Raw genomic sequence first — 27,664 nt, 5'->3', positions numbered from 1 at the left:
TAAAATGTTATTTCTGCAGGACTTAAAGTTGGGTGTTCTATAGAAATATAAGGCTGAAGACTGGTGTTACATTTTAAAGCAGCAGGGAGAGTTTGAAGATATCCTCACTGATTTCAGAACAAACATATCCTTCACTGTCCCATGGTTACAAGGTGTGCTCCAAACTACATAGGCAAAATTACTTCTTGTAAGTAAACCATTCATTCATTCTCCTGGCCATGGTTTTGCTGTTAGCAGCAGCTGAAAAGCTGTCTGCCATTTTGTTCTGGAATTACACTGTAGTCAGTGATCCACGGGTACCAGAGGCATTTCACAATGGTTGTTGACTTGTCAATCACTGCCAATAAGTCTGCAACTGAGTGACCAAGAAATTGGCCATGGGAATGCCAGGTAATGAAACCTCCACAACAAGCTAAGCTCTGTAAACCAGTTTTGTCGGTGATCAGATTTAATTGGAGAAAAGATAGACACGGCCAATGTGTGGGATGATGAGGACATGAACCACCTTCCCTATTTACCAAAGAACTTTGCAGTGCTTTTTAAAAATGTTTTAAAAAATATTTGTTGTTGTTGTTGTTGTTGTTAGAGCCACCATAGTGTAGTGGTTTGAGTATCAGAGTAAGACTCTGGAGAACAGGATTTGAATCCCTAGAAAACCATGGAGTGATCTTGGGCAAGTCACACTCTCTGAGCCTCAGAGGAATGCAAAGGGAAATCTCCCCTCAACAGATCTTGCCAAGAAAATCCCATGATAAGGTCGCCATAAATCGGGAACAACTTGAAGGCACAGAACAGTGTTGTTGTTGTTAATAATAATATGAGGTAAAAGATGAAAATGTATGAAAACTAGTCAGTTAGAAGGAGAGTGGGGGGGGGGACACACAGTATAGAAAGGCAAGGTGGATAATGAATCTAACAATTGGTTTGCTACAGGGCTCAATCATATTAATATAGCAATAGTAAGTATATTTCTATACCACTTATCAGTGCACTTAAACACTCTGTGAGCAGTTTACAATGCGTAAGCTAACTGTCCCCAACAAGCTGGGTGTTCGTTTTAGCAACCTTGGAAGGATGCTATGCTGAGTCGAACCTGAGCCCCTGGCTGGGATTGAACTCACAACCTTGTGGTTTGTGAGGGAGTGGGTGAAGTACTGACATTTAACCACTTCACACTGCACTATCATTATTTGTGGTGGTGGGAGACCCTCCCACACCAGCAACAATCCCTCATTCCATACATACAATATATGAACCATGAAGAAAATTTGTTAAAATTCTGAAATTATTCTGCATTTATAAAAAATGCCCACGTTTTCTACTTTTGTTTAATAATAACAACCAGCCTGCATATTCTACAGATTTCTTAAATATATATTTAAAATTTTTAGATCAGTGATTCCCAACCTGTGGGTCAGGACCCCTTTGGGGGTCGAAGGACCCTTTCATGGGGGTCGCCTAAGACCATTGGAAAACACCTATTTAATTACAGTTATGAAGTAGCAAGGGAAATAATTTCATGGTTGGGGGTCACCACAACATAAGGAACTGTATTAAAAGGTCGTGGCATTAGGAAGGTTGGGAACCACTGGTTTAGATCATTAATAAAAGGATGACTCTGTCAATGTCTTTATTTTTTAAAACTGTACTAGACCAACGTCCCTTCAAACACTAGATCAATTAACTTCAAAGTTTCCCACATACCCAGCCTGTTATATTGTAAAGTCATGAATTAGCCCCTCAAAAGCAATCTCACATGCAAGTTTATACTCAAGCTTAACAGTTGCCCCATTGTAAAAAGGCTATAATTTTGGATAAGTGCTGGCTTATTGAAGTGTCTTTCATCTTCTACCACAGTCACAGACTGCAAGTGCTAAAAATCTGCAGGGCTAGGTACGCTTCACTGAAAATTAGCTGTAGTTTTTATTTAATCTTATTTAATAGTATAACTGGAAGACATTTGCATTCTTTTCCAAAACTAGACTTGAAAATATTTTTTCAGGTGCAACGTTTCAGAAGGAAAATTCTCAGAAAGATCTGTGGGAAGGAGACATTTAAGAAGCTTCTTCCTATTCCTCAGGCTATACTGAAATACTTTAGGAGTGAGGGGAATGTAGTTCAAATGCTCTGGGTGCTTTGAATCTGTCCTCTGAAGTACAGGTGACATTGCACTGAGATTGTGTTGTTGTTATTGTTGTGCCTTCAAGTCATTTCCAACTTATTGCAACCCTAAGATGACCCTATCATAGAGTTTGCTGGGGCTGACAGTGCATGACACACGTAAGGTCATCCAGTTTCTATAGCAGAGCGGGGAACTGAACTCTGTTCCCCAGAGTAGTCAAGCTCTCAAACCACTACACCATGCTGGCTCCTATGGGTGAATTAGACTATTTGTAAACTATGAGTCTGTAAATCCTACCAGCAGCAGGCAACAGCAGCGTTTGCTCCCACCGCCTTAGGGTGTTTTGCTTTGCCCTTTCTGCCACTCATCTGTCCTTCCTGCCTATATACACGGAGCTCTGGAACTTGCTGTTCTTACGATATATGATAGGTCATATCAAAGAGAAGAAAATACATCTCTCTGTGGCTGCATCCACACCACAGGAATAATCCAATTTGACACCACTTTAATTGCAGCTGCATCCACACAGCAGCAATAATTCAGTTTGACACCACTTTAGCTGCTATGGCTCAATGCTGTGGAATTCTAAAAATGTAGCTTGTTTTGGCACCAGAGCTCTCTGACAGAGAAAGCTCAATGTCTCACAAAACTAAAATTCTCAGAATTCCATATCATTGAGCCACGACAGTTAAAGTGGAGTCAAACTGGATTATATCTCTCCAGAGCGGATGCAGCCTGTGTTTCAGTCTCACTGGTTTAACTGTATAAGTGTTGTAGAGAAGGACCTTAAGTTGGAGCTGGACAGAAAGCCCCAAAGTTCAGGCTGTTGTTATGGAATCTGAGATTTCTCTAACACTGCTTCTGATGCGCTGGACAATAAATTACATACATTTGAGAGGGAATTTCTATGAATATCTTCAGGCAAGGTCTACCATTTATGTTTAGTTTTTTCTCATAGTAATGGGAACTGCAACCTAAGGTGGGTCCACCAGGCCATTTGAACTTCCAGGCCTTCGTAAAATCTACCCCGAGCAACCAAATGTGGGGGTCCTGATTTGTTGTAATGTTCATGTAGCTCATGTTGCTGAGTTAGGCCTGTTACAGACTGCCAAAATAAAGCTGCTTTGGGTCTCTTTGGAGGTATGCTATTTAAATGATGCATGCATCCTAAGAATCCAGAAGCTGCACCAAAGCTGCACTCCGGTGCTTAGGAATGGAGTGTGACTTTGGCACGACCTCCGGACTCTTAGGACCCATGCATCATTTAAATTGCATACCTCCAAAGAGACCCGAAGCAGCTTTATTTTGGCAGTCTGTAACAGGCCTTAGACTCCATTCAGTGATTGAAGAACCTACCATGAGTGCTTTTTAAAATCTTACCCTAATCGGTACTGTACTTCCATGAACATCTGCATGCTCAGCTTCATTACATGCTTTCATCTTTTGTCTTAAAGATACCAGCTACAATTAAATTAATTAGTCATCTGTAGGAAACCAACTACTCACTGTGAATATATTTTAGTTCTCTGGAAAACAAATTGAGACAAATGAATTCTTACCTGTAGTGGTTTACTTTCTATTAGGATGAGCCCATCACATCTTTGGGGAAGGAACTTCTGCGTTATCCCTGTGGCCAGCGAGGCTTGGAGCCAGATTACCTTGATCTTTTTGAATGAGACCACAAGGAGGTACTTTTCTTGACTGGAAAGTACAAAGTACACAGCCAACACCCTTCAGTTGCTACAGTCGCCTCTTTAATTGTGAACTTGAGATGCCAGTTTATTAACGAAGAGGTAAAGTGTGGATTGATGTTAGCAGCTGCAGGTCTAGAAGCACCCTCAAGATGCAAAGGAAGAGGAAGCAAAATGTTGAAGAAAACAGGAAAAGAATAAAACTACTGTGAAAGACACTGATAGTATTAAGCTTTGCTTAAGCTGGTTCCTGCCCTTCTGTATTCTGTTGTTAAAGGAAGTGATATGGAAAATTTTCAAAGCACAGTTCACATTTCCTGTAAATCAACCTTTTTCATCATGACTCTTTCCAGGTCTGTTAGCCCAATGGTTTGCACTTTGGTCCTCCAGATGTTTTGGACTTCAGCTCCCAGAATCCCTGACTGATGGTGAGGTTGGCTGCAACTTCTGGGACCTGAAGGCCAAAAGCCTGGGAGACCAAAGTTTGGAAACCAGTGTATTAGACTATAGACCCCATCATCCCCAGCCAAGGAACGTTGGGGAACGAGTCCCCAACATTTCCTGTTGCCAGGTTATGGAAGGCTGCCATAAATACTTGAAAGGCTTCTTTTATTGAGGGGAAAGCCCTGCACATACAAACAGCCATGACTGTCTCCATTAGATCAAGTCCTGTGAGAGAGGGAGATCTCTCTTCTCCTTTGAGCCCTTTTTGTAAGTAAGCAGAAGCAAGACATTAGATTCTTCCCCTTACAGGAATTGCCACAATGGCATTTTTTAAAAGGTTAGTGTTGCATTATAGTCTTTTACCTTTAAGCTTTTGGTCCAGGTCTTTGTAAGTTATATTTTTGTGGGACGGTAAGGGATGCATCTGGTGTGGACACCTATACATTTGTGCACATGGAGAATAATATGCCATAGTGCTGGTCTTCCCATTCACCACTCCAAGCTGCCTATCTGGACCAGATAAACATTCCATGCTTCTGAAGCTAATTCAAGACAGTGAAGTCAAATAGATTAATAAACAGTGAAAAATCTTTAGCTACATGTGCTCTTGTAGAATGAGCTAGCGATCTTGAAGCATTGTTCCTTGGTATTAAAATAGAGAGATATAAAAAGGAGGAGGTTGCAATTTGCATTTTTTGTCTGGAAAAAAATGGAAGGTATACTGTATGCTCAGGATCAAATGCTCTCCCTATAAGGGCATAGAGCAAAACCATTGCTTGAACCCCATGGTAGTTGTATTTTAGCTCTTCATTTCAATACTGAGTTTAAGGATCATCTTAGCCTGTTCAAGAAGAAAGAAAACATTAGTTTGCCAAAATAAAGGCACAGTGGCTGAAATGTTGTCAGAGACCATTTGCCTTCTACTCTTCACAGGCTGGTACCCAAGTATCCCAGTGGACTTCCATGTTTTTTAGTAACAGTGTTATCTAATTGTTTGTAAATCAGGATATGCCAGAATATATATATTTGTATTTTAATCTTTCTCTTTATTTAACTGACGGCAACATTTTGAGGTTGTGAACTGATATGCACACTGAAGGGTAAGAAAATCTTTGATCATCAAATAATAAGGTCACAATCAGAGACTGTGAACTTAATAGACAGAGCAATCCAGTACTCCAGTAGAGAAGCAAGATGAATATATAGAAAGGGAGGGCAATATAACAGAAAAGTTATGGTCTTCTATAAGTGGCCAGTCCAAGAGGGGGGAAAAATACAACATTCAGAAAATTTCTAAATAGCACAGAAAATAGCAACTATACGCTCAGGGGGCATTCACGCTTACTTTTTTGTCCCAAGGAGATCCGGATCTCTTCAGTGATGCAGTACCAGATCGATGTTCCCACCATGTTTCCCCGCTCTTGAATCTTTCAGTGCCATTTTAATCCTGTTGCCATTCACACTTAACCCTGTTGCCATTCATATCAATTTAAAATGGAGGTGCCTCCATTTCCAGGAATGAGGCAGTGCGATCTGGATCGATTCAGTAGCGTACTCACACTACCAAAGATCCGGATCATTGCTGCACTTTAAAAAAGATGCACTTAAGGACCCAGTATTGAATACACTGAGTTAAGTGGCTTCTTCCATGCCTCTCCCCCCCCCCCCCCCCCCCCCCCCCCCGCATATGACACTGGGTGCATTCAGGGATAATGGGAACATTGTGGAAATAACCCGGTTTCACACTGGGTTATTTCTGTAGTGTGAATGGGTGCTTAGTGTTGATAACATCATCAGAAGGATATTAAGGGGGTTGTGCTAGTGATGACCGCTCATCCCTCCCCCCTCTCTCTCTGGTCCCATTCCCACAACACAGTTATAGAACTATATTCCCCTTTAACTGCCATGCCAATATCCCATGGAATCCTGAAATTTGCCATTTAGAGAAGAGTAACTAGAATTCTCTGCCACACAACCTTGTATGTAAAGAAAGAAGGAATAGTGCATCCCCTCACCCACACTTAAAACAAATTCACTATGTTTTGGGAGCAGTGGTGGTGTGTTGTAGGCCTGTGGAATGCCCTTTTCAAGACCAGAACTGATTTTAGATTTTGAAAAAAGACCCTCCTGTCTAAAAAACCATCTCCCCCCCCCACCCCACTTCCATGCTCATTCCAAGCCTGAAGATGGATTTTTCATGTGTGTGTATTTAATGGGAGCTGTGGACCTCTTAAAGTAGCCAACCCCTAATTGAGAGAAGGTTAAATTCCTGTTACACCAGAAAACAACAAAAATGCTTCAACATCATGTGGAGACAGAAAGAGAAACATGCTTCCCTCCGCTTGCCTGCCTGGTTTGTTTGTAATGTGATAAAGCTCATGGTCTTGATGAAAAGGCTTTGGCAGTTCCCAGTGCTTATAAGTTTTTCTCCACAAAATATTCTATTTCTGCTAATTCCATATTTACTTAAATCTGCACAGGTTATTTCAATTACATTTCAGTAGATCAATGCTGGATCAGTTCAAAGGCACACTGGGGTTCACTTACAAATCAATGTGAAATCACTTATAAAATTTGTTACTGAAATTCTGTGCTACTTCTCAACAAGTCTTTACAATTAAATGTGAACAAACAAAGGAACATAAAACTCAAAATGCATTGCTGAGACCAAATGAACATGATGCCAGATAGCATTCAAAAATAAGCAACCACATTGCATTTACTTAATTCACAGACATTCTGACAATATGGCTTTTTTTGGTTATGTAATTATAACTCCAAATCCTAATTTTTCTGATGTTCTCTTACATACAGTGAACTCTGATTGTCTCCCCCTCTACCTGGTTAAACTTGCATAGGATAAGAAATTTTGAAACTTCACCAGACATCCTTAAGACTATACCTACAGAAAGTTTGATTTCAACATCTTTGAAGTGCATCCTAGTTACCTTAAATGCTCAGCTCTAACAAGAGACATCTACTATCAGCTGATGTGCAAGACAAATTTGTACACTTGATACAGATCATGTGCATTATAGTGCTCATCTAACCCACAATTGAACTGGATGGGTGACTCCAAGCCAGATGCAGATCCAAGGCCCCAGATGAATCAGGATTGTCATGAATAACAACATAAGCATTCTCCAAAGACCTGATTATGAGCAGAATGATATCCACTTGATAAAATATAAAGCTTTACAGAATACTGTAATATGTCATCCCAAGCTGAAAACCCGTCTTGTCTGTATTTCCAGAATCATAAATTGACAAAAACAAAAGGGTGTCCTCTAGCCCTGATGCTGTGGTGTGGCATGAAGGAAAGTCTGAGAAAAGGCTACAATGGAGCCATGCAATCAATGGCAAGAATCAGAATCAGAAGTGTGGCTTTGAGATTTACAGTTTTCATCTCTGAGTTAAGACACTTTTTGGTTTCATGTTTTCTTACTGCTTGCTTTCTGTTTGCGTCGATGAGCCTCAATCTCCCGTCTGAAGACCAGCATCCCTAACTGGCCATGCGAAGCTTCATTCATGGCTTTGGACTGAATGCACATCTTGTACTGTTCAGGAGTCAGCTCATCTAAGCAATGCTTTTCATGCCAGAGGTGGAAAAGGCCACGGACAGGTGTCCTGATCACAATGAGGTTGCTGTGAAGGTATTTACGATACAGATGTACATCCTCTCCTCCCCATCCTTTTATATCGAGATCAAATCCTCCTAAAAAGAAGAGAGAGAGTATAAATGTCATTAGTGACAAGCTGGATAATTTCCCTTTACTTGCCCCTCATATAATATACTAATGATTCCAGAACATTTATAATACATAGCATCCATGTAGTACACAGATATGGGAGGATGTAGACACAAGGAAAATTGAGGGTAGCATGGAAATTTCCTTAAACTAAGTCATTAGTTCATCTTCCTAGTATCATTAATACAGTAACTCTTTGAGAGGGTTCTTTCCTAACTCTGCCTGGAGATGCCTGGGATTGAACCAGGTGCCTTTTGCATGCTAATAGTCAATTCATTATTATGGGCTTCTAGGATATTATTCTCAAATTAGAACGTTAGTATCAGCTAAGCAAATAAAGGGTGTACTAGGAAAAAATTATATATTATTAACAGAATAACACCAATAATGTAAATTATATCAACAATAACAACAAAGAAATTTAGTCCAGGAGGATATGAGTCTTGGAAATGAAGAATGAATCTTGCAAAACCTGAGTTTATAACCTAAGAAGATTTTAAAAATAAATTTATGTTTACATGGTGAACCTAACATCTAAAAGATAAAGGGGCGAAGCAGATGGGGCAAAAGGAGTGGCCAGAGGCTGCTTCCATCTCAATCGCTCCAGGACCGTAGTGATCGGACACCACAATCCTGAAAGGACCTTTTTGCCACTTTTTACTGCTCCTTTTTCCAGTGGCTTTGGGCCATGTTAGCCGGCCTAAGAGCAACTTCTGGCCACTTTGGGAGTGTGCACTGTATAAACGTCATGCCCTCGAAGTGTCTGGAAGCCACTTTATTTGGCCCATCTGCTTCAGTCCTAAGTCATATATATCCAGGTAAAATGATCCAATGTGATATAGTGGTTTGAGTACTGGACAGTGGTTCTGGAGACCAGGGTTAAATTCCACACTCAGTCATGAAACTCATTGGTTGACCTTGGGCAAGTTACATGCTCTCAGCCTCAGGGGAAGCAATGGCACACCTCCTCTGAACAAATCTTGCCAAGAATATCCCATGATAGGGTTGCCATAAGTCGGAATGGCTTGAAAGCACACCAAAACAAATAAAAAGATTATATATATTGGAAATATTAGTACAAACATATAGCTTCGAATACAATTTCACAACTAAATTGGGCTTCAGAGGAATTAAAAGCTCTAGGGAGAAGCTTCAAGTATGCCAAAAAAGACGAGAGATTTGGCACAATGGGAACAACTTTTGGAAAATTTAATACAAGCAGAATTTCTTACCAATATTGATATAATCAGAGCGGTATTGGCATGTCATTCCAAAACCAAAATCTCTCCAAAATCCTGTCTCCTTTCTTATAACCTGGAAGAAACAAAGGTATCTTTATCTGTGAATATAAAGAGAGTTTGCTCAGGTAAAGTATAAAGTGTCTACATATTTTCATAGCTCAGAGATAAACAATGAAATTTAACGATGTAAGTGCTAATTGCACAATTTCTCCTTTGAGGTCTAGTTTGTAAATTTGCTAATTAACAATACTCAATATCAAAGTATGGAACTAACTTATTAACTAGTTAAAACTAGTTAAATTTACATATATGCACAATTTCTCCAAAACCTTTTTGGACACTGAGGCCAGGGCAACATATTCATTTGAGGCCCCTGACGTCTGACTCCTTTCCCATTAAGTTTATGCAGCTCAGGTTACAGGTATTTGGAAGAAATTAGTTGGCAATAATGCAGCAATGATAATGTTGATGTGGCTCTCCTTATGTATGAGTTGTTGCTGTTGTAATTTGCCATTAAATCATTTCTACTTATGACAACCATATGAATTGGAAACCTCCATGAGCATCAAACAGCCCTGCTCAGGTCTTGCTAACTAAGGGCCATGGGTTACGTATTTATTTTACTTATTTATTTACTTAATATCTATGCTGCCTTTCTCCCAGAAAGGGACCCAAGGCGGCTAAAAAACAAAACATCACAATAAAATTTTAAAACAATTAAAATCCTCTATTTAAGACAATACAAAGTTAACATTAAACATACAACATTAACAACATCCTTTTGGCCCATCTGTTCCGGGTCCAAGTCACTTTGTAATAGTACTTTGTCGTACTTTGGCCACATCATGAGATTGCACAACTCATTGGGGAAAAAAATAATGCTAGGAAAGGTGGAGGAAAGAAGAAAGAGAGGAAGGGAGCATACTAGATGGATGGACTCTATAAAAGAGGTCATGGGTATGAATTTGCAGGAACTGAGAATAGCAGTGGAAGACAGCAAGTCTTGGAGATGTCTCATCTACAGGGTCCCCATGGGTCAAGAGCGATTCGAGGGTGGATAACAACCACAACAAAAGCCCACTATTAGTATTGCAAATTAGAAGTAAGTTTGAGGCTTAGGGTTTGTCTCACACAAGTCACATCTAATTCTCTATTTATTTTCAAATGAAATTTCCCGGGATCTTTTGAACTCTAAATTAATGCATTGTGGGTGGAAATGGACTAATCAACACAAACTTTGCATTAAGGATGTTAAGAATACTTGCAGATTTTCCTGCCTACGATAAGCACAAGTATCTCAACACACTGGACGCTTCACTTAAATAATGGTTAGCTCATGCAAGATTGTTCATGCCTCAAGACATTATTGAAAAATGAGCAATTTGCACAAAATGTGTTATTTTCTGAGCAAAATATTTGTTTTAAAAATCATTTGGGGAAAAACATAGTTAAATATGAAAAATCACTGAAAAGTGTGCAAAACTCTTGTAATCTATTCTAGCATGGACAAAACATTTGTTAGCCTTCATTATTCCATGCATCTCTGTTTTGAATAGGATAATACACCCACTCACACCTTTATACACTGACCCACACTCACATCCATGTATGTGCATGACCCTTCAGGAGCAAGCAATTCAAGGTGGCCAACAACATTATGAAAATTAAAGATACAGGGCCGAATCCTGTTTGTGATATACATTTGCTTTATGTGTTCCTGTTTTGAATGGCATAAAAGGGACTATTTTTCCAGCCGATGGCAAAACATGTCCAAAATCTCCAAACCTTCTGCTGCTACTGTGGAGGGGAAGCAGGGAGGGAGGCAAGTGAGCAGTGGGGACTGCCTCTTGTTCCCAATTCAATTCACAAGAGAAAAAAACAAAGGAGATCAGAGCAATGCCTAATGGACCTCTGCTGATGGCCAATAAAATACATGAATTAAATCTATTTGAAACATTTTTTTTTTTGCAGTTGGGTGTTCCAAGTGGACACTCCTTGAGAGATATTGGAAATGCAACAATACTCATCAGTTAGCAAGTTAAATATGTTTTTTTTTTCAAGAGTGCAGTAGTAATAGGGTTATATAGGTCCAAGACAGATGGGTGGGAAGCGCCATCATGGAGCTGATTCTAGGGCTCGGGAGCATGCAGCAACCGCACACTCCCCAGCCCCAGATCATGCCATATCTGGAAGTGCACTTGTGAACATGACTGGATATATATGTCTTTTCTATTCAGTTTCAAAACTACAAAATAAAGCCATTTACTTACCAGTTGCTGTTCTAAGGGTGGGATGGAATTATGATGTCCATAAATTAGACCTGGGTTATACTGACTGAAAAGAACTGGGTAGAATACTTTCTTTCCTATGGAGAGGAGGGAAGAGGATTGAACATACTTGGTTGTTTAGTTTACAGACAAGTGTTCTGCTCTTGAATGTGTTGAACTTAGTTTTCAGCACAGTGAGCTTTTAGCAGGGTGTAATTGAAAGCAGAGAAAGAATGTGAAATAGACTAATTGTTGCTACCATCCTTGCTTTTAATTAACGTCATCATAAGGAGAAAGTTCGGAGGAAGTGTGCACCTTCCACCTTGATCCATAATGAGCTTGATCTGCATTTTAAGATACCTGATAACCAGGGCTTTTTAGCAGGCTTAGTCTTAGTACCTTGTATCCTACAGCAGCTGTCCTAACAGGGCTCTCTATCAGATCTACTTACCTAGGCTCTCCACATCAGACAGATGGATCCATGAATCTCCAAGTGAACAATTTTTTAAAGTATTGGTTTAAAATAACGTTATAGCCAATCACATCATTGAAAATTCCCAAGCCCAGTATTCAAAAGCAATGATGTTAGTGCTACTGAATCACTGAGCAGTTTCAAAGATGAAGTCAGAGGAGTGTTTATTATAACACAAGAAAAACAGAAAAGGATAACACCACATACAAACCATAGAAACAAAGATGCAAACTGCCAAAGATGATGAAGAGAATGGTAAGTTATGTAGTCTGTTGACTAGAATCTAAATTCTATTTTTGCCTACTTTCCATCTTTTGACTTTGACATAGATGCTGCATACAAAGGGTGAGAGTGGCTCTAACTTTCCTATATCCTTTTTCAGGGCTGAAATTCTCATGCTCCCCTATTGTGTGATTGTGTCTTCCCTTATTGTTAACTCAAGTTCTTCCATGGGAATTTTCCTTCTTTTTGGGGTCTTGGACTTCTAAGGAGCTTTGAATTCTGGTGCTGGAAAAGCCTATGTGATTATGATCCATGCCCATTCTCGAATGAACTGTCTTAGGCTGTATATGCACTGAAGAACTGATGCAGTTTGACACCACTTTAACTGCCATGGCTCAATGCTATGGAATTCTGGAATGTGTAGTTTTGTGAGATACTTCGCCTTCTGTGTCAGAGAGCTTTGGTGTCACAACAAACCACAACTCCCAATATTCCATAGGATGGACTGTGATGGACCATGACAGTTAAAGTGGTGTCAAACTGCATTACATTAGCAGTATGACAGCAGCCTTGGTGTTCTTTGTTGCTTTTTCTTCCAGAGTACTTAGTCATTCAAAAGGACAGTTATCTGCAAGCAGTAGTTTAAAAGTACTAGCAGTTTAGTAGTAATTTAAAAGATGTGTTCCATACCCTTGTCTACAGAAGTCCCTAGTGCACCTCAGATACTTGGCTCTTGCTGCTTACCCCATCGTATTTGACTCTATAGAAAGATCTGTTGTGTCTCTGCATCTAGTGGTGCCTTTATATCTGGTGTGTTGTGTCCTGTGCCTAAGGCACATTTGGCATGCTCCTGTAGTATTATTGAATGATAGTAGAATTGCCATAGATACTGGGATGAGTTCAAGTTGTTGTTCTGTTTAAATAATACCATTTTGTTCTCAGCACTGCTGTTGAGTTGTTTTCAGCTTTGCCGTTGAGGGTACATACAAGCCCAACTATACTAGGCTGACATTGCTCAGATATTAGTGGTCACTTGTGCAGCTAGAAAAATGCAAATTGTTCTTCCCATATGTCACTACAAAGCTCTAAATCTAAGGACAACTATACCTGGTTGTGTGTTTAGTCTGCATGTGTTGAGGAACTCTGCTGTGAAGTATATATCCACATCACAGAAAAAGAGAACAACATTGCTTCCTTTCCAAAATCGGGCCCCCACATCCAGACCTTTGCCTCTTGAGAATTCTTCATCCAGCTGGATAAAAGTGTAATTCCTGAAGTTGGCTGATCTAGGTGGAATAACACTACAGTTTTATTCAGCTGCTTTGTCTTAAAAAAAAGATTAATTAGATATGCATCAAGCTAATTTACTATGATTAAAGGAAGGTCTTTGGGCACCATAAAGACTTAAAGAAATAATCACCACTGAGTTCATTAGTCCTTACTTCCAGATAATTGCATATAGGATTGCAGTCTTAATATCACTAAAATAGGAATAGGTTAACTGCTGCCTTTTGTGCTGTACTGTAATCACTATACTGTATGCAAAGGCATCTTGCAGCACCTTTGAGACTAACAGTGCAAAAAATTGGTAGCATGAGCTTTTGGACACTTGGTTTACTTAGGCTAGGCTACTGATGTGTTCTAAATTTATGAAGCAAGAATTATATTCAGGGTCTTTTGAATATATGTCAACTGACTTGAGTATTTACTCTTATGCAAGAATGTATTCTTGAGTATGTACTCTTATGCAAACTTTGCTGGATTATTTTACCTAGTTTGGCATTCATTACAGTTGTCATGACTTCTTAGAAGTCAAAATACCAATGGCCATTGCTCTGTCCTCGGAGGAAGAGAAGACCAGGTAGGCACAGATCCATTGTGCCTAGGACCAGCAACTGATGAAAGGCCATTGCAGTGACCTCCAAAGGAGAGAACAGCAGCCAACATCTGCTGAAATTAATCCTCCCACCAACTGCCATCCCCTTTTCCTTGTATGTATGTCTTTTTAGATTGTAAAGGGGAACTGTTAAATTAACAAATCTAAACTGCTTATGTAAAGGCAGTTACGTAGTGTAAATTACACTGGTGGCGCTAAATAAATAAACGTTTGGTGAGGACACTGACATCCTTAGCCATCATCATAAAATTATTGATCACTAAATAAATAGAGAGACACAGTGTGGTGTAGTGGTTTGAGTGCTGGACTAGGTTTGAATCCCCAGTCAGCCAAGGAGGGCAGGGAACCATCTATTATCCCCTCTGTTGTAAACCGCTCGGATTCCCAGTGATTGGGCGGTATATAAATAAAACCTATTATTATTATTATTATTATTATTATTATTATTATTATTATTATTATTATTATTATCCTACTGCGTGAGCTTCAGCAAGTCACTCTCACTCAGCCTCAGAAGAAGGCAACAGCAAACCCTCTCTGAAAAAGTCTTGCCAAGAAAACCACATGATAGCTTCACTGTAGGGTCCCTATAAGTCAGAAATGACTTGAAGGCAGACAACAAAGTAATTAGAATGATCCAACTCTATGACTCTATGACTGTGATTCCATAATAGTGTTAATATAGGGTTTGTTGTTGGCTTACTAATCCTAGCTTGTTTGAGCATGCTTAACTAGAATTCTGTGTTCAGACATCACAAGTAATTGTCGCCTATCTGGTCCTTTTATTCATGTAACAGAAAGCCTGAAGCAGGAATTATTAGCAAAAAGCTAATTCACATTATGGTTTATTAAGCCAGAATTCCCAGGTTGTCATTATGTACGAATATGGCACCTAAATGGGGTTTGATGTGTTTTTTGGATTCCTTATGGAAATTAAGAGGATAAGTTCTAACACAAAATATAACATGAACATTCATGTGCACTGAACATTTGATCGCTCTTTTGATGCATGAGTAAACTGTTTTAAAAGTTATTATTAAGGAAAAATCAAGATCCATTGATATGTCTATTATAAGTGACACAATTCAATTATATTCATTAGTGATTTTTCTAAATAGATTAAAAACTACCCAATTCCACAACCTACTACTGGGAAAACATAGGCAGCTAACAAATATTTTTCCTTTGATTCCTCAAAAGCAAAAGCATAAAAACAGACGTTATTCTTACCTAGATGTATTTTCCAGCATTTCTTTGACCTCTGTCATTTGGTCTTTCCCAAAGTAAACTACAGTTAGGTGAATTCTTCTGTCTTGTTGTATTCCCATTTCCCTGGAAAAGATATTAACAGATTAGCCTGCTTCCCACCAAAATTTCACAGAAATATTAATACTTTTGTGTGGCTGTAGCTCTAGTGTACTCTCACCAAGAATCTATGCTCCTGAACTTCCAGTGGTCTGATATTTAAATCCCCAAGGTCCCTAAAGTGCCTGTCTACACTACATATTGATTTAATCTTCATTCTCTCTCTTTTCATGGTACCTGGGCACTTTCTAACTACAAATCCCAGGATTTTTATGACGGAGCTATGACAATTAAAATGGTATGAAACTAATATAATATACAGGTTGAGTCGCCCTTATCCGGAATACCAAAATTCAAAATACTCCGAAAACCCGAAACTTTTCATGGGTGGCTGAGATAATGATACCTTTACTTTCTGATGATTCAGTGTACACAAACTTTGTTTCATGCGCAAAATTAGTAAAAATATTACCTTCAGGCTATGTGTATAAGGTGTATCTGTAACATAAATGGGTTTTTGGTTGTTGTTGTTTAAATTTGTGTCCCATCTCCACAATATAGGCAAACACAGGTATCCAAAATCCCCCCCAAAATCCAAAATCCGAAACACTTCTGCTCCCAAGCATTTTTGATATGGGAGACTCAACCTGTAATATAACATAACTGATATTGGATGCTGATACCCATTAAGTTGTAGGTGTTACATATGTTCATACTAAACAATATATTAGCCTGCACTTTGAAACTGCTTTTTTCAGCACAGTTTAAACATCTGTTTGTTCTAGTATATGCTTTCTCTCAACTCACATTTTGTACAGAAAGGTCTATTGTCTTGTAACTGGCTTCTTGTATTTGACTTAATTTGCAGTTTTGATTACTAAAGCATGCAGCTCTATGAAAGGTCCTTTCCTACATGCTAACAGCAAGGAATATGCATTTCTCTTAACATTTAGTTTGATTTTTACAACTAGGAACTAGTTTGTGACTCAGACTAGAAACATTTGAGTTTGTTAGTGGCTGTCTTATGATGAACTATTAATGTAGAAGTTATCAGCTTCTGTCAGACAAGCAATTTAGTATCCTCAGATGCTGGACTGATGCCATTTAGACTGGCTATGGAATCCTCCTGAGCAAGAAGGACTATAACAACCAGATCTTCCTGAGCAGTGGAACAGAGAACAGGAAAAGACCAAACACAAACAGCAATAGAGTGTACATAAATGCAAGGGGCAATAACCTGCTGCTCTTGTATCTGTGCATTTTTCCTTGTTCGAAAACTGCATTGAATCCAGAAGAACTTGGGTGTTCAGAAATAATCCAACTCTATAAATGATTTTGCTAGGAAAAAAACCTTTAACTCAGTTATAGACAAGTCACAGCACCAGGAAAAAAAAATGAGTCAGGATGGAATGGATGAAGCAACATTCATTTCTAGAGGTGCCAGCTTTCTCTCACAAATGAGAGTTATCACAGAAAAAAATTTGTGTGTTTCTAATTCACGTTGCTTTTCTAACGTATTTCCAATTAGTAATTGTTTCTAATGGATCAATTTACAGGTTAATTTTTAATGTCTAATTTAATTGGGCAAGTTGTTTTCCTTCAAGTAACTTCCAGCAAAAGGCAGAAGAAGAAGGGCATTTGCCTCTTTCTCTCTTCTCTGGTGCAGCCCATGTGTCTGGACATGAGCTCACATCTCAATGGCATCTGATTTCAGCATGTCCAGGGGTGGCTTCTTCTGAGATGGAGGTATGTCTATGGTGGCCATTGCCTCATAGTGAACCAGAGGACAGATCCATTTGGTTCATTATTTTCTATGTTAACTGGAAGTAGTTTTCCAGGGCTCTAGAAAGGAATCTTTCCCAGCTTGCTCCACCTGGGCTGAACTCTGAGTTTGGATGTATTTTCAGACGTTATTCCCTTCCATTACTCATTGTAGTGTTTGAAATCTACCCCTTGACTTGTTTGTTGCTCATTATTTCTATTAGTTTAAAAAAAAGGCCCTTGGATTGAGAAAAATTGAAAAAGGGTGCCACTGCATCTTCCTATACAATGTCTGTTAAGGAATATTTATTGATGTGAAATGCCCTCAAGTCAATCACAACTCATGGAGACCCTATAGATGAGACATCTCCAACACCCCCTGTCCTCCACTGCCCTGCTTCATTCCTGCAACCTCCTTAATGGAGTCCATCCACCTGGTATGTGGCCTTCATCTTGTCCTACTTTCCTCCACCTTTCCCAGCACTTTTGTCTTTTCTAATGAGTCCTTCCTTCCCATGATGTGTCCAAAGTACGACAGCCTCACTTTGGTCATCTTGGCTTCCAGGGAGGTTTCCGGCTTGATGACCCATCTGTTTGTCCTTTTGGCTGTCCATGGAATCCTCAGCACTCTTCTCCAGCATCACTTCTCAAATGCATGGATTTTCTTCCTATCTTCTTTCTTAACTGTCCAGCTCTCACATCCATACATGGCAATAGGGAATATAATGGCTTGTATGATTCTAACTTTTGTGCTCGGTTATATATCTTTGCATTTTAGAATCTTTTCTAATTCTTTCATAGCCACCTTCCCCATTCTTAAGCTTCTGATTTTCTGACTGCAGTCCCCATTTCTATCAATGTTTGACCCAGGTATGGGAATTCTTTTACTATTTCTATTTCTTCATTGTCTAGTTTGAACTTGTGAAAGTCCTCGGTGGTCATTATTTTTGTGTTCTTTATGTTCAACATTAAACCTGCCTTTGCACTTTCTTATTTGATCTTCCTTAGTAGATGTAGGAATGTACAACAGTATAATCAAGGGTTATACAGGCTGAGTTTCTCTTATCTATAATCCCAAAATACAAAATACTCCAAAAATCAAAAGTTTTTTCATGAGTGGCTGAGATAGTGATACTTTTGCTTTCTTTGGTTCACTGTACACAAACTTAGTTTCATGCACAAAATTATTTTTAAAATATTGTATCAAATTATCTCCATGCTATGTGTATAAAGTGTATATGAATTCAGACAGATACCCATGTTAGTCTGTAATATAAATAGAACAGAATAGAATAATTCTTTATTATTGACCAGCACAAGGGAGTGGGGTACATTCGATTAAGGCATAAGAATAAAATATACATCTCTTTAAACATAAAATTGATATATAAAAATATTAAATTATTATTATTATTATTATTATTATTATTATTATTTTAAAAAGCATTAAAAGTAGTATATAGAGCATCTTAACCATCTGGAATATCAGTATGCAAAGGGATCTTGCAGCACCTTTCACACTGTGTGAAAGAAGAAGTTTTAACATGATCTTTTGTAGACTCAACCACAAAAGCTCATACTACAACTTCTTTCACACAGTCTTAAAGGTGCTGCAAGATCCCTTTACAAGTTGTATAAGAAACATAAATGAATTTTGTGTAAACTTGCATCTCATCTCCAAGATATATCATTATTGGAATACAAGTATTAAAAAAAAAACCACCCCAAAATCCAAAACATTTCTGGTCCCAAGCATTTCAGATAAGGGAAACTAAACCAGTGCCAATATATGTATATGTTGCCTGGCTAAAAACAACTGTTGGGAGTAAACAGTAGACCTTATTCATTGCACCAATAAAGTAACATTATTCCAATTTTGCACTTGAAATATAACTTTTCACACCCTCATTCTCTCTCAAAATAAGGAGTCATAGGCCCCATACATACCTCGGGTCACTTTGGAGGTATGCTGTTTAAGTGATGCATGCATCCTAAGAGTCTGGAAGCTGTGGCAAAGCTGCGCTCCAGTCCTTAAGATTAGGTTGTGGCTTTGGCGTGGCTTCTGTACTCTTAGAATGCATGCATAATTTAAACAGCATACCTCCAAAGTGACCTGAAGCAGTATTATTTTGGCCTGTCTGTATTGGGCCATAGTTAATCCAGTTGGTTGGCATGTATTACTGCCAAGATCTTGTTGACCCTCTATTACTTAGTTATGGAATAGGTCCTCTAAAACCTGGAAGGAAAAAATACTAACAGAAGTATAAATAAATAAAAGAAAGAAGGAAAAAAGATCCACTGCCTTCATGGATCACATCCTGCATGCCTCTGTTTGTGTCCTGCTTGTATATTTGTAAGTAAAGCAAATATTACAAAATAAAACTGCAGCAATCTCTTTTTCAAAATTCACAAATCTGGTTTGCTTTGCCCCCAGACTGCTCACTGCTTAAGGGAATAAAACACGTGCAGCTGTACCAACCTAAAGTTTTCCATAAACTGCCGAAACTTGTTAGCTCTTTTTGCCAGTGGAACTATGATATTAATGAGGGTGTGGGCCATATTGAGGTTTTCATTCTTAACTTTCATGATGGGGCCAAATGGTCTGAAGAGAACAATTCGCTTGAATTCATATCCTTTGTCTCCTTTGAATGTCAGTTCATACAGAGTGCCTTTATCTCTCTCTGTTCGGTGAATGCCTGTTAAAAAAACAGAGAAAAATCAACAATTAGCAAGAAGTGCCTAAACAGAGTAAACGTGGCTTTTTAGCTACAAGGGGAACAAGTCCAGTGGTGTTGGGGACTCAAAAGTAAGGAGAGGTTAAGATAGAAGTAAGGAATATTAACAACCTAAGACATGCAGATGCCACAAAACTAATAGTTGAAACTAACAAAGACCTGGAACAATAACTAAAGAAGGTCAAGGAGGAAGATGCCAAGGTTGGATTAATGCTGAACATTTAAAATAATGACTATCAAAGATCTACAAGAATTCACCCTAGACAATGAGACAATTGAAATAGTTACAGAGATCCCATATCTGGGTTCAAATATTGAACAGAACGGAAACTGCGCTCAAGAAATCAGAAGAAGACTAGGACTGGGAAGGGCAGCTATGAAGGAAATGGACAGGATGATAAAGTGTAAAGACATAACTGAACACTAAAGAAAGGATAGCCCAAGCCATTGCATTCCCCATCACAATGTACAGATGCAAGAACTGGACAGTGAAAAAGGCTGATAGAAAAAATATCAACTCATTTGAGATGTGGTTTTTTTTATCTCCCCCCCCCCTTGGATGACCATGGATGACCCAGAAGACAATCAAATGGGTTCTAGAATAGATCAAGCCCACACTCTCCCTGGAAATAAGGATGACTAAATTGAGGCTGTCGTACTTTGGCCACATCATGAGGAAAAATTAATTGTTTGAAAAAGCAATGATGCTTGGAAAGGCGAAAGGTAATAGAAAGTGCTAGATGGCTAGACTCGATCAGGGAGACCAAGGCCCTGGGCCTGCAGGACCTGAGAAGAGATCTTGAGGACAGGGCATCTTGGCGAGGTCTCATCCACAGTGTTGCCATGAGTCAAAGTCAACTCAAGGGCAGGTAACAAGAAGAGCCTTCCCTCATGAATACAAAGAGTGAACTGTAGGTACAGTTCTAGTGCTCTGATATAGAAAAGAATTCAGTCATTTGGTTCAAGCATGAGCCATTCCAAGGCACACCAATGCACAACCCATTCCAAAGTGACTCCAAAAAATACATACCTTCTATGAAATCAGAGGGGGAGTATGTCCTACGGTTTGTATCACTGCTGCTTGCTAGACTGTTTAAAGTCTCCAGACCCAGCTCAATAGCTTCCACCAACTCATCCCGCTTGTCCTTCCGCACTGGCTTCTCCTCAGGGTGACGTGTAAGGCCCATTTCCAGCTGATATACTTTCTGCAAGGTGAAGCTCTCAAAGGGCAGTGCCGCATATTCAGTCGGCAGCTTGACACCAGTGTGTATCTCTGCTTTGTCCATTTGGGAATGCAGGAATTGCAAGAGAGCATTCTGGAGCTTCTCTGCATTCCCTTGGTCTATTCCCACTCCCAGAGAGTCAGTGCTGTGCCCTTGTATGTTCTTCAGCTGCTTACTCCTCTCCTGGAGCTCATCCTTCAGCTCAGCAATTTGCCTCTTCAGACTGTTGATATAGTCCCAATGATGCTCTTCTCTTTCTTGTAGGATTGCCTGATACTCCTCCTTTCCTGTAGGGATGTTGACCCTGGGGAAGGCAAGCTGCTGGTTGTCACCTTTCGGTGTGCAGGCCAACATATAAAGCACAGATACCACACAGCAGAGAACCACCAGCAAAACCACCATCCGAGGGAGCCATGCCACTAACCCTCGCCGAACCATGGTATATTAAGCAGTTGGTAGCACCCACATTCCTGTGGATTTGTCAATCTTTGTCAATGCCCAGCTCATCTGATTTTGTCAATGCTACATTGCATGTAGTCAATGGAAACTGGACAGCATTACATGCCCACTTGGAAGGAGCCAAAAGCAAGCAGACGAACCACTATTGTTAACCAAACTATTGGTCCCATTCAGTTTTGCCGCCTGACACTGATGGAAGAGACACTGAAAAACAAAGAAATATATCATTTACATCCTATGCAAATAAATTCATTTTTTAAAAGCCATTACCCCACATTTCTGAACCACAACAATATGTGAATGTTCCATGTGTAAATCTGTAGGCTAAATTGTCTGTTGTGTGTGGATGTATTGCATAGCAATGTATGCTGTTGCACAGCTTTCGTCAGGCAGTGGTGGCTAGTAGCTTCCATGTCAGTGGGATGGTGAATACATTCCTGTTTCAGTCCAAACTTTAAAGGATCCATCCAAGGTACTGAGCTCATCCCAAATGAATTTCAGTGCATCAGATAGCTCTTTCAAAGTTTGGACTAAAACCTGGGACAGATTCAGGGGCCTATTGCCATAGAAGCCATGAGCCATTGCTTTTACTGGCAGATTCAGAAAAATGTAGAGTGACTGAATGGAACCTTTGTACTTAAGAGGTCTAACATATGCAATTTTTGTGGGCTTCCAAAGATGCTTCTCAGTTGCTGCTCCTTGGCTCGCATTTTGTTAGCTCTCCATATTAAATACAAGTTAGAAGTTGTCCCCCACTCCTACCAACTGCCTTAAAGGGCATCCTTTAGAAGCAGACACATGTACTCTTGAGACCAGGGGCCTATTTACACTACACAATTATAGCACTATTATTCCAGTTTAACTGCCATGTCAACATCCTATGGAAAGCTGGAATTGGTAGTTTCATGATGCATTTAGAATTCTTAGCCAGAGAGCTCAGCACCTGCTTGATTACTGCTTTTCTGGAACAGTGCTTTTTGAACAGTGTTTGAAAATTGAACAGAGAAAAGCATTATAGGAGAGTGATAAGATCAGATAGCGGATAGTAGGAAAGACCCATCTCTGGCTCATATCCCTGATAGCCCTTACAAGGCTAGATAGCAATGCTCTCATTTAGTCACTGGTCAATACAAGGCTAGATGGACTAAGGAGTGTTCTCATTTAGTAATTTTTGAGCTAATTATATCTTTTAACCCTAACTATAGTAGACCCATTGGATCCATTGCTGAATAGTAAATCAGCATGAATCCCATTAGGATTACTCAGTTCAGGATTGTCCCAGGTCCTGAGGTTTCTGGACCAAAACCTGAGATCTAGGGATGGCCCCTGGTGATGTCATTAAGCATTATGTGTTAAGCACCCGATCACCGATCACAATTGCTCACAGTTTGTCACTGAACCACACATACGCACATGTTTGCAAATTAGGAAAGAAACCTTAACAAAAGGGTTTCCAGACCAAGATGAAATGAGGGGATTATTAGAGAATTAGGGAAATGGGATAAGGAACATTTAAGTTTACATGCTGCTATCCACAAGGTAGAAGCAAAGCAAATTGAAATATGAGCCCTGGCACCACAATGATTGGGAGGAAAGGAAGAAGTTAACTAATTAAATACATAGGCACCCCCCCTACCCTGCCCCAAGAGTTTTTGCAAGTTGCAGAAACAAATCAATTAAGCCTTGCAAATTGTATCAGGCTGTTGCTCTCTTAACTTGAGTTGGAGATTATTATTATTATTATATTTAATTGTACAGTACTCTTCTTTCCCCTCAAAACTGGGATTCACAATGGTTTACCGTCTAAAACACAGTACAATTAAACACTTACAAAAATGAGTCTGGCAACCCTAAAACCAATTGATTCAATGGATTCACTCTGGCTGGGACTAGCAATTGGATTTGTGTGTTCACCTTTCCAGGTTCCCCAGATCTGAATAATAATTATAGTTATATAGTGTGTTCCATGGTTATCGTGTATTCCATAGTTATCGATCAATACATCAGTACATGTTCCATGGGTATTGATCAGTACAGTCCATCAATCAGTTGTTATAGCAACATCACATTATAGTACATACTTCTCATTGGAAGATCAAATGTTTACAATGGATTTTAATCATTGATGCTCATTTTAATGTCCAGTTTCTATGTATATGTGGTATGTTACCCACCAAGAGAGGTCTGTGATTGAAATGCATTGGGCATTTTGACCACAAAATAAACCATGGCATTCTAGCACCATCCTGAGGCCCACCACTTCGTTCTTCTGGTAGGAGTGCCAACAGTTTAACGCCTTTTCATTCTTACACATTTGCCAAATGCCTGTGCCTTCTCCTCAGTGCAAAATGGCTTCTGACAGATACCTATTCATTAAGAACAAGGTCAGCATGGAGCATGAAATACAGCTATGTCTGTACACTTCCATTTTGCACAGTTACGCCTTTGACTGCTATGATACAAGCCCAACGCCTGTGAAAGGATCAATTGTGCTAACAGAAATGACATCTCAGTGATTTTGATGAATACTTCCATGTGTTACTGAAAGCAGTCACAGCATTCAAACGCTTTGGTCAGAGAGGTTCAAACAGCAACTGTCAAACAGGTACGGAGCTATCATTTTTTACAAGACCTTATTCAGACTCAGCTCCAGATATTCTCTGGTTTAGATCTCATCATAGGAGGAGGAAAGAGAGATTAAAGGACACCTTTTATAATCATGGTGTGCCCTGTTTTAGATGCATGAGTTACAACAGAGGCATTCATACCTTTTGGTGTACATGAACAGTGGTCCTTCAACAAAAGGAATACAAAGGAAGATTGGAAAGAGAAACAGCTGAATTAGAGTATATCCACAAACTGCAATCCATCAACAGTGGATTGAACAAAGACAATGGCTTCCTGGCACAGTACACATATTATAACATTGGTTAACATCCCAGCTCTTACCCAGTTTATCATATCCTCTTTCTGGTTCCCAGTCTGCATTCCAAAAAACCCTCCACCATCCATATGGTCATAAGGCCTTAGGCAACATCTTTCCTCCTGCCTTTGTCCCTCAAGGACCACAGTTAAAACTGGACTTGTCACCTCATGACCATTGTTGCTCTTGTGTGTGTTCCAAGTCATTTTTGACCCTATCATGGGTTTTTCTTGGCAAGATGTGTTCAGAGAAGGTTTGAAATTACCTTCCCCTGAGGCTGAGAGTGTGTGACTTGCCCAGGGTCACCCAGCGGGTTACATGGCCAAGCTGGGATTCAAACCCTGGTTTCCAGAGTCATGGTCTAAACCACTATGCCACCCTGGCTCTCCTCATGACCATCCCCAGCAAGGACCTTTATAATCAGACTGTATGAATAGCCTTAGAAATGCAAAACTCATGCATGACTATACACACAGGTTTTGCATTTCTATGGCTACTCATATAGTCTGATCATAAAGATCCTTCCTGGGCACAAGTTCACATGCTTACAAAAATCATCCCAGTAGAATGTGGATTGAATCTTTGCTGTTCACATCCATTTTGAATGCATCCAATTAAGTTTTTGGGGGGAAGAGCTGCTAAAATAATACTTAAACTTGGACAATCAATTTTGGGTTTCCCCCCGAGTTTTTCTAAACAATTTGCATTGTGGGCTGTGTGAATAACTGATGTGAACAGACCCGGGATAAACCGGGATAAAACTCTGCATGCCTTGAATGTGTTTGGAATATACCCGCATCATTGACTCCATCTCGGTTTGTATGCTGGCATGTGTGAGCAACAGAACTCACAGAGATGTGCAGAGGTACAGTTCCAAGACAAAAGAATAGTGTGAACAATAAAATTGGAATGCATGAGTGAGATTATTCAAATATTCATGCTAAAAAAACCCTGAATAACCCCTTAATTTCAAAGCGTCTACAAGATCCCTTTGCATGCTGTAATGTGTCCACGCTGTTTAAATGCCTGTGAGAATCTCCATACCTGCTTTCTTTCCTGTATTGCACCCACATGTAAAAATCCTCTTAACTCCAGAGCAGAGACCATGTGTACACCTGTACTAAACTAGTCTGAACAGAAGTACAATTGTGTGACTTGATGCAAATATGTTCCCTTCACGTGGCTGTGTAAAGTGCAACCCCTCTAAGGCTTGCATGGTGCAGAAATAATTTTGCCCCTAAGAAGCTCCTAGAGGAAATTCTGAGAAGGATTATATGGTGGGGAGAAATTCTGAGGGAGACTGGAAGATGGGAGAGGAAAGAGATTGAGGAATACAAAGCACCAACTGGGGGCTTTTTCATGAGACACAACTATAATGCTGTGATTTCACTGTAACTGCCATCATCCATCATCCTATGAAATTCTGGGATTTGTATTTTAGGGTGGATATGTAGAATTTTGAGCCAAAGAGTTTAGGTGCTTCACCAGATACAAAGCCCAAAATTCCATAAGATGTTACCACTGCAGTTAAACTAGAATCATGGTACTATAAATGTGTCATATGAAAGGGCCCCAGAGAAAGAGTAGAGATAATGGTAGATAGAATTACTGTGAATACCCTTCAGTTATTTTTTAGAATGACCAAACCCCTGTGGGAGCTCTCATTTTGCCAGGAAAGATGGAGAGTCAGCATCACATACCTTTGAACTGCAGAACTAGCTAACATTGGGAGAAAAAGGAAGAACAGTCATATTTAAATGAATGGATTGAACAGTGAAATGGACATGGACATGTTTGTTGAACTCACTGGTGGAATTATTTTACCTTTATTTACAGTGTTTTTAACTCATCATCATCCCAACTTTTTCCCAGTATGGGATTCAAGGCAGCATACAAAAGGTAAAACAGAAAATGGTAAAACATCTAGAAAAATCACTTCATACAGAAGTTCAAGATATAATTCAACCATCAATAGAATTAAAAGCAGTTACAATTTTAAAAAAGGAGGCGAACAATGCAAATTCTGAAAGGCTTTTCCCCTTTGAGCAATCAGCCATCAAAGGCTAAAACAAAAAAGTTTTGTATCTATCTACAGAGCCAGTGTGGCATAGTGGTTTGAGCGTTGGACTATGACTGGGAGCCAGGGTTTGAATCCCTCCTTGGCCATACAAACCCACTAGGTGAACTTGGACAAGTCACACTCTTTCAGCCTCAGAGGATGACAATAGCGAACCCCTCTGAAGAAACTTGCCACAAAAAAAGCCATGATAGGTTCACTGCCTTAGGGTCACCATGAGTTGGAAACGACTTGAAGGCATGCAACAACAATAGAAAGATAACAGGGAGGGTGTGCCAGTCTAAACTCTTTAGTAAGGGCACTCCAGAGTCTGGAGGTAGCCACCCAAAAGGCTTTCTCCTGTGTTCCCACTAGATGTTATCTGTGAGAATTGTGGGAAAGAGAAAAGGCTTCCTCATTAGATCTCTTTTCTCATTAATATGGTGCTATACTACCTTGTTGTAATCCTCATTGCAACCTGGTAAGATAGGTCCTAAACTAGAACTGCTTACAGTATTATATTGTGCTCAGTGAATTGCATGAGGCTGCCTTGTGAGAGGCTGAACTAATTTTGGAATCCAAGATTTCACAGCTAAGACATCTAATATTAGTCGTGGCATGACACCAGCTCTCATTGAGGTGGCGGATAGTAATAGTAAAATGCAACAAACATTTGTCTATTACAAAAGTATACTTTCTTACCAGAAGGTGATGACATCTCTTAAGACAAACCAGGTTCTCAGTGGTCACAGTGATATATGGAAAGTTACCAGGGGTTAGAGAGGGGGATAAGACAGACTCATTGTATCTATAACACAGAGAATGCTAAATATTTAAACAGGTTTAGCAGTGCAGGTTGACTGTCCAGTCCATATCCATCCATGTAAATCAGCAGCATCCATTTCATTACTGATGACTACTGAGCCAGCATAGTGTAGTGGCTTGAGTATGACTCTGGAGACCAGGGTTTAAATCCCCAGTCAGCCAAGGAAATCCACTAAGTGAGCTTGCACAAGTCACACATCCTCAGAGGAAGGCAAAAGCAAACCGTCTCTGAGCAAATCTTGCAAGAAAACCCCATGGTAGATTCACCTTGG

General features: G+C 39.6%; 2 protein-coding genes across 10 annotated transcripts in view; one reads left to right on the top strand and one right to left on the bottom strand.

Moving 5' to 3' along the window:
- Window positions 1–3,842, top strand: part of SH2D4A (SH2 domain containing 4A) — a 30,216-nt gene extending 26,374 nt beyond the window's left edge. For all 5 annotated transcript variants that reach the window (XM_042471007.1, XM_042471010.1, XM_042471009.1 and 2 more), the window contains one exon: window positions 3,706–3,842. In XM_042471007.1, coding sequence (XP_042326941.1) covers window positions 3,706–3,798 — 93 coding nt within the window. In that variant the 3' untranslated portion in view covers window positions 3,799–3,842. The remainder of the gene's footprint in view (window positions 1–3,705) is intronic.
- Window positions 3,843–6,950: 3,108 nt separating this feature from the next.
- Window positions 6,951–27,664, bottom strand: part of CSGALNACT1 (chondroitin sulfate N-acetylgalactosaminyltransferase 1) — a 32,998-nt gene continuing 12,284 nt past the window's right edge. For 3 of the 5 annotated variants that reach the window (XM_042477644.1, XM_042477640.1, XM_042477641.1), the window contains exons 2-8: window positions 20,937–21,792; window positions 19,651–19,867; window positions 15,336–15,437; window positions 13,316–13,494; window positions 11,518–11,612; window positions 9,239–9,320; window positions 6,951–7,972 (exon numbers count right to left, since the gene is read on the bottom strand). In XM_042477644.1, the coding sequence (XP_042333578.1) occupies window positions 7,689–7,972; window positions 9,239–9,320; window positions 11,518–11,612; window positions 13,316–13,494; window positions 15,336–15,437; window positions 19,651–19,867; window positions 20,937–21,567 (1,590 nt within the window). In that variant the 5' untranslated portion in view covers window positions 21,568–21,792 and the 3' untranslated portion in view covers window positions 6,951–7,688. Of the gene's footprint in view, window positions 7,973–9,238; window positions 9,321–11,517; window positions 11,613–13,315; window positions 13,495–15,335; window positions 15,438–19,650; window positions 19,868–20,936; window positions 21,793–24,356; window positions 24,465–27,664 lie in introns of those variants that run through there. The other 2 variants (XM_042477642.1, XM_042477643.1) reach the window with 2 other exon arrangements.

This window comes from Sceloporus undulatus, chromosome 6, assembly GCF_019175285.1.
Source record: "Sceloporus undulatus isolate JIND9_A2432 ecotype Alabama chromosome 6, SceUnd_v1.1, whole genome shotgun sequence".
Classification (NCBI taxonomy): domain Eukaryota; kingdom Metazoa; phylum Chordata; class Lepidosauria; order Squamata; family Phrynosomatidae; genus Sceloporus; species Sceloporus undulatus.
The sequence above is the reverse complement of the archived record's forward strand: the minus strand, read 5'-3'. Positions and strand labels throughout refer to the sequence as shown.